Source organism: Mauremys reevesii, linkage group 1 (assembly GCF_016161935.1).
Source record: "Mauremys reevesii isolate NIE-2019 linkage group 1, ASM1616193v1, whole genome shotgun sequence".
NCBI lineage: Eukaryota > Metazoa > Chordata > Testudines > Geoemydidae > Mauremys > Mauremys reevesii.
Genome location: NC_052623.1, coordinates 44,131,166 through 44,139,023, shown reverse-complemented (window position 1 = coordinate 44,139,023; position 7,858 = coordinate 44,131,166). Strand labels below are relative to the sequence as shown.

The following is a 7,858-nucleotide window of genomic DNA, read 5'->3' as shown; positions in this document are numbered from 1 at the left end:
GGGTCTCCCATATCCCACATGACTGCCCTAACCACCAGCTATAGTCTCTTTCTCTCTGGCCCAGTTAATATTTATACAAAGTAGAACAGCTTCCACAGGGGACAGAGAAAGACCCATCTGTGAATATCCCATAGCCTGAGGGGGCTGGTGGTGTTAGGGCACTCAACTGGGATGTGGGAGGTCCAAGTTCCTGCTCTAAATCAAGCATACTGGGAATTTGAAAACAGGTCTCCCACCTCCCAGTAGAGTGCCCTAATCACTCTTGGGTATTCTAACACTAACACACACACACCCCAATCTGGATGGCCCCAGCTCTCTTTTGTGGAAAGTGTGATCTGGTTAATGTGCTCAATCACTGGATGCAGCCCTGCACCTGAAAATTGGGAAAGACCTAGTTTGTGAATTTTGTTGGGTCTTAGGCATGAGCTAGGGGGTCAAGCAGCTTGGCTGGGTCAGAACTTAAGTGGTTTTGAACATGCTCATTCGTGGGAATTTAGGCCCCTACAGGCTTAGGCAGCAGCTGAGTGAAGTTCTGAGGATCATCCAGGCACCTAACTGTTGGACTTAGGTGCCTAAATTCCTGTGTAGATCTAGCCCAATTCTTCTTTACTCCTGTCTGCTGAGAGAGGAATTGGAGCGTGCATTTAAGCTCTTCAATACACATGGCCCATAGATAAGTCTCTACTGAACACCCAAAATATTGGTATGATGAGAGCATGTTCTATAAGGAGAAATGAAAAGCTTGCTGCAGTAGGTACTAAGAACAGAGAACAGTTTATAAATGCTAGATATTTCCAGGTGGTGACTAAGTCATTAAAATTCTGAATCATGCTGTAAGACAATGAAAAATATGCCCAGAAAAGCTGAACAACTTTGGGAGACGTTGCTCTAAAGAAGGACTATGGTAACCCTCGAGACTATTATGTTAGAACTAGATGAGCAATCTTGAGAGACATAAGCCATTTCATATATGAGACACAATGTGCCAATATTAATTACTTCAAACACTCAGATCACTATCATTTTGTTCCTTTATGTTCCCCTCTCATTTGATAAGGAGCTAGAAGGCAGTTCTTTGATATAATGTAAGGGGACTGTTGCCCCCTTACTAACATTCAGTGGGGGGTTTGGTTGCTAGCTCCCAGCACTAAAAAGGGAGGGGTCGATGGGAAATCAGGAGCCTGAGATTGACAGTCTCCAGGAACAATGTGGAGAGGCCAATGCTCCAGGTCAGCCTGATTGACAGGGCGGGCAGGCTAATCAAGGAGTCAGGAGGCCAGGGGGGTCCCGTCCTCCCTGTGAGCTGGAATTGTCTGAGTCAGATGGAGTGGGGCCGAGCTAAGGAGAGAGCAGGGGCCCAAGCTAAGCTGATGGGAGCAGAGCTGCAGCCCAAAAAGCCAGAGCACAGCCCAGAGAGAGCAGACCTGCCCTGGGAGCAGAGCTGCAGCAACCAGAGCCAGAGGGGCCAGAGAAGCAGCCCAGGGATCTGAAGGCAGAGCAGCAGCAGCAGCCGTGCTGAGGCAGTGTGGAGCCGGGGCTGGAGCAGTCCGGAGCCAAGTGCGGTGAGCAGCTGGGGAGAGCGAGGGGGACCCTGGGCAGTGGGACCAGCGCAGGGAGACGCCTCAGCCAAGAGGCCTTGCAGGCCAGACTTGGAGGGGGATCATAACCCTGACAGGGCGGGGGTGACACTGGGAAGAAGGGTCCTGCCACCCAGAGCCTGAGTGTGTGTGGCCACCGCCAGAGCAAGTGTCCAACCCGCAGCATCCCTGCAGCACAGCCAGGGCCTGAGAAGGAGGCCTGGGACCTACAAGGAACAGACTGTGAACTGCCCTGACATCCCAGAGACACTGTTTGTGATGTTCCCTGCCACAAAGCAGGGTGATGTGTTTTCCTTTAACCGTTCCCATTTTTCCTTATTCTTTTTTTAAAATTAATTGTTAATTAAATAACTTGTATTTGCTTTAAATTGTATGATGTGATCAGTGGGTCAAGGAGGTGCGGAGTGCAAAGAGGGGGCCCCGGCGTGGGGACACCCTAGTCCCTGTCCTAGGTGACCACAGCAGGGTTGGGGGTCGAGCCCCCCAGGAATCCTGGGCCCAGCCTTGTTGAGGTTACGAGGACTCTGCCAGACAGGAGAGTGGAAGAGGAGTCCTCAAGGGCAGGGGGGCCTCTGGGTAAAGGAAGTGGGAGCGAGGACTCAGATCCTTTCACTAGCCCACTTCACCGGGGTAGTGCAGAAACCAGGAAAGTTCCCCACAATAGCGGGACCATTCCCCCATTTACAATAAGACACTTGAGCTTATCCATCTCATTGCCTCCCATCCTTCTGTGACAAATCCATAAAGAGAGTATTATTTTTCCTATCCCAAGATTGTCAGAACAGGAATCAGGCTCTGTACTACTTCATGGCAAGAAGCAGTAGTGTGGATCGTTCATGTGTGCCTCAATCTTTATGTTCTGCCTCATGTACAGAGTAATAAAGTGAAAATGTCAAGACCCCCAAATTGCAATCCTGTCCTTGATGCTGGACTTGCCATTTTGCTTTGGAGCTTTGAAACCCACACTCCTCAGATGATATAAATGAGGTAACCCACAACTTACTGCCTTGTACAAGTATGAAGGAAAAGCATCCACAAATTAAACAAAAGCGTTTTCTTTCAGATGTAAGATAAACAAAACAAATATTTATTTTAACATTATTCTTCCATATTTATGAAAACAGCTCTGAACAAAAAACTACACCTGAGTATTTCAGGCATTCCACACAATTACTGTATGTAGAAAGAACAAGATAAGGCAAATTAACATGCCAGAACAAAATCAACAAACAAAAAAACAAAAACCACCTTTCCTCTTCGGATACTGTAGTCTTCATCAAAAGCTCTATAGTATATCTGGAAACACAAAAACTAGTGTCAAATTTAGATAATAAAACAGCTACTTCCTCCTTATCTGGTAGACTCCTTAACTAAGGAGTCTAAACTACTAGCAGGTACAGAGAGAACAGTCCATACTGCCTCATTAATACATTGTGCACTGGTGTAGGAGCAACAAAGAATCCTGTGGCACCTTACAGACTAACAGACGTTCTGCAGCATGAGCTTTCGTGGTGACACACACTTCTTCATGCAAGTGGTGGAAATTTCCAGGGGGGTTTATATATATGCAAGCAGCAAGAAAGAGAGATAGAGAGTAGTTTAATCAGGAGGGGAGGGAGGGGCCCTGTTCTTTGAGGTGTTGAGGTGAAAAGGGAGAAGAGAGGAAGTTGGTTCTGTAATTCAGCCAGCCATTTTCAGTCTTTGTGAGCTGAGCTTGTTGATGATGAACTGAGATGAACTGGAGCTTCAGCAGTTTCTGGTCTGTTCTTTTTGTTTTTTTTTTTGATGGCCACAGGATTAGATCTGCTATTGTGTGGCCAGGAGGTTTGTTCTCTCTCCTACAGGTTTTTGTGTGTATTGTAATATCTGATTTGTGTGTCCATTTTTCCTTTCCTTATCCTTGTCCAGTTTGGCCGATGTACATAGCAGAGGGGCATTGCTGGCATATATAGCATATATATTATATTGGGGGACGTGCATGATGATGATGATTGATGACATCTTCATCATCTGGACCCATGGAAAAAGAAGACACGGAAAAAAAAACACACGATTTCAATTCCACACCACCATCAACCTCCCACCCCACCATCAGCCTCCAGCTCCACCACCCTAACACTACGGTGGAACACCACTGATGCACACATTTACACCACCAACCCCGAAACCCCCCCTGACCGCCCTACCCCCTACCTCTTGCTTCCCGGCCCATCACACCACACCACCCACACCATCCCATACAGCCAGACACACAACCTAATTCTAACCCCACAGACAGAGAGACACCCACCAAAATCTGACCAACCATTTTCAAAACTAAAACACCCACAATTTCAAAAAAAAAAGGAGACAAAGAAAGGTAATAAACCCAGAACCAGAAAGACAGAGAAACAAAGAGAGAAGAAAACAGAAGAAAAAGACTAACCACATCACATAAAATACATCACACACCCTGGCCATCAACATCCCCAGCATCATCATCCTAACACCCATCATCTCCATCCTCATCCACCACACACACCTTGGGTGGCAGGCAGCCACACTTCCTCGCCCTTGCCAAACACCTGCACCAGAAGCATATTCTCATGCACACCTGCCACATACACTCTGGCTCACTCACACCTAACCATGCAACAAACCCACCCAACTCACAATGCCAACTCTGCACACATATACACACCATCACCACCACCATCCACCATCCACACACCCACACCACACACCAACCACCCACCATCACACCACCAATCCACCAATGTAATATATGCATGCCCCATATGCCATATATGCCCAGCAAATACCCAGTCTCTGAAAGGGAAAAAAATAAATGGAAACAAATCAGATATTAGGAAATGACAAATACACAAAACATTAGGGAACACAAACCCACAAAACCACACAAAAGCACATTTCAACCCTGGCTGCATCAAAAAAAAAAAAAGCACAGAAAAGAAAAAAGAAGAAAACTGCTCAGACCAGACTCTCAGCAAATTTGACACCATCAGCTCAGGATTAAACAAATTTGACAAATGCCAACAGAACCACAAGCTCAGAACTTCCTCCTTCTCACACTTCTTTCTCTGACCTACTTCCCTCACCCTTCCTCCTCTCCTGATTGAACTACTACTCTAGCTTGCTTTAAACTGCTATATGCATATATATAAAAGCCTTGCTTACTTTTTGCATTCTTGCTTTGTAAGTCTGGGTATTCACCCACGAGCATCTGCGATAGTTATCTGTAGTCTATAGCAGCCACTCTGTTAGCTATTAAGACTAAGACAGACAGACACGGCTACCCCTCTGATACTTGCACTGGTGTAGATTCCCTCTGGTTTCACTAATTACTATAAAGTAATCATAGGACAACATATTACAATACTATAAAGACAAGAATGCCTGGTTTAGTCACCATAATTAACCAGTGAAGCAAACTAACAAGCAAAGGAAGACTGGAGTAGGAAAGTAGTACCAAGGCATATCATGTAACAAGATTTTGAAATGAATGTTTTATCTATCAATGTTTAACAGAAAAAGTATCTTACTAGCTATGGGGAAAAAAGTCTGCTCAGAATATGGGAGTTGAAGAGGTTCTAGTGGAGGAAGCAACTTGGTTCTTGCAGATGCAAACTGTCACTACTGTTTGTATAGAGAATACTGTAATATTGCCAGTCACCTGCAATTTCACCTTTTTCTTCAGTGATTATCTGGATTACAGGCAGGCTATAAAAGTCTCTTCCCTCTGTACACTGGTTGAACTTAATTGCTTGTTTCAGTCCTTGTTGGCTCTCAAACTAGACCCTAGACTTCAGATCAGGTGTAAGCAAACAGACAAGGATTTGCTCCTCAAAAGGACCAAGAGCTGCTTTTGACTGTGTGAAAGCGGGCAGTACGGACTGTGTAGCTAGCATCCGATCACAAGAATATACAGTTGTGCTGCAGTGGATTTTTTTCTATATTATATGCACTTTGTTTACATATTTATTATAAAATAACTGTCATTTACATTACATTAACACCCAAAAGGTATAAACCCCCCCTGCTAGTTCTGGTCAGATGATTATTTAAAAAACAACAATTGAGCCCATGGCTTAATAAACATTAGATTTTAAAAATCTTACTTTTTGTAATTGCCTAAAGTGACACTTCAAGTTTACTGTACTTACATATGTCACTGATCTAAGTCTGCTAATCCCATTTCTACCAGCTTCATGTGAACTAAGCATTGTTCATCTTCATACAAAAACACAGTGGGCTCTGGAGACTGAGTCTGGAAATCAGAAATTTTCAGTAGTACAGAAAGATCTGTTTCAAGTAGTAAGAGTTGACTGAATGCTGCAATTATTCTTCTACATCTATACTGCAGTAATGTCTAGAGGCCAACCAGGCTGTAGTTCTATTAGGCTAGATACTGTACATATGGGAAAGGGCAGTCCCTGTCCCAAACAACTTATAGTCTAAAAGACAAGACACACCAGATGGATGAGATAAACAAGAGGGCTGGGGTAGAAAAGACAGTTGCAAAAATAAGTGAATCATTAGTTTAATCCCATTAAGTAGAAAAAATGGCAATGATGCTAAACTTAAAATTTGATGATAGGAATTAAACAAAAAAGGGAAAAAAAACCCTTAGTTATCCGATCTGTTAATTTGAGAGTGAACATAAAATAGTGAAAAATATTCCAGTACTACATGAACTAAGCCTGATCTCTATTACAAGTTTTTTTTAAATCAGTGCAAGTTTTCACTTTGTGTATATGATGAAAGTTACAATGTTTTGGAAGGAAACTTTTTAGGTAAATGATAGACTGAGGATAACGACTGTAGAACACAAATGACCATTTGGAAATTAAAATGTGTTTTTTTTATGTTAAATAGTATATTCCCAAATAAAATTGTTAACTGATAGTAGTAAGGTTCCTTCAGTGGTTAATGAAACCCTTAACCAAACTACCCAGTAAGAACTTAGGGATCTGGGGCAAAATCAGTACTTGGTCCTGCTAGTGAAGGCAGGGGGCTGGACTCGATGACCTTTCAAGGTCCCTTCCAGTTCTAGGAGATTGGTATATCTCCTATTATTATTATTATTTAACTTTGTGGTTTTTTTTAAACCACTTGTCATTAAAAATACTGAAGTAACTTAAGGCGGTTTTATACAAATATTCCATTATCTTTAGATTTCAGAAAATTGGTTAACAACAATGTTAACAGTTTACAAATATCTCTAACTCAGATCCACAAGGCATACAAGTTTTCAATAAATAGAATAGCCAGAATTCCAGAGTGTGTTGAAGGTAAGTGGAAGACACAAAGAGAAGGGGGCAGGTGGAGGAGGCTGACAGGAGAGAAAGAGATTGAAAGTAACATGTGGGAGGGCTGCATGAGTTTGTACGTATCAGTGGCTATCCAATGGATAGGGACAGAGAATAAAATGACTGATGGAAAGGCAGCTCAAACACCCCCTGAAAACTTAGATTTTTATTATGCACCTCCTTGACCTTCCCATCAAAATGACCCCTACAATCCCCTGTGATGTGTGTGTCAGATTTTCACTTTGAGTATCTGGGTACCTTAACAGGAGAACTAGGAGGAATGTTAGGGCGCAGCGGAAAGGCAAGGAGAAGTGGGGGAAGGAGGGAGGGAAGGAGGCAGTATATTTTTAGTACTTATAGACCTAGTGTTTATTTTGGGCACTGGACACCACTAACCCAAATGGAAATGTGAAGCATAAAAGCAAGAATGATGGTTTCTAGTGGAGGAGTAATAAAGGAGGTTAAAATCATGCAGGCAGGAGGGCTTGGGAAGTGGGCTGTCTGTAATACAGTGAACAAAATTCCTATGCACTTGATCCTCTGCCTTTAATGTTGTGATGCTTCTGAAAAAATGTTTTTGAGTCTAATTTTTTTAAACCAGAGAACAAGATTCACAGTAAGATATTTAATTGAAAATGTTAAAACCAAGATAACTCAGGTTTGGCAGGAACTAACAGGAAAAACTTACCACTGTGGAAGCATAGAGCTTTTTGCCTTGAAGACAGTCTATCATGGCCCATAATGCTTGCATGCTCCATTCAGGGCAATATGGAATTCTCTTTTTTTCTGTATCATATAAAGGAGGTTTAAATCCAGACAGCAGAACTCTTACTGCTTGAGCAGGATATTGCATAAGGTGAGAAGGAATCTGACGTAATCTAAATCAAAATGAAAATCCTTGTCTAAAAACATGCAAGACAACAGTGCAATAGTTAATCACTACCTAGAACT

General features: G+C 42.9%; 1 protein-coding gene across 8 annotated transcripts in view; it reads right to left on the bottom strand.

Annotated features, from left to right (window-relative positions):
* Positions 1-2,707: 2,707 nt before the first annotated feature.
* RNF17 (ring finger protein 17) overlaps positions 2,708-7,858 on the bottom strand; it is a 227,700-nt gene continuing 222,549 nt past the window's right edge. For all 8 annotated transcript variants that reach the window (XM_039498951.1, XM_039498917.1, XM_039498908.1 and 5 more), the window contains 3 exons: positions 7,596-7,785; positions 5,762-5,865; positions 2,708-2,894 (listed from right to left, as the gene is read on the bottom strand). In XM_039498951.1, coding sequence (XP_039354885.1) covers positions 5,767-5,865; positions 7,596-7,785 — 289 coding nt within the window. In that variant the 3' untranslated portion in view covers positions 2,708-2,894; positions 5,762-5,766. The remainder of the gene's footprint in view (positions 2,895-5,761; positions 5,866-7,595; positions 7,786-7,858) is intronic.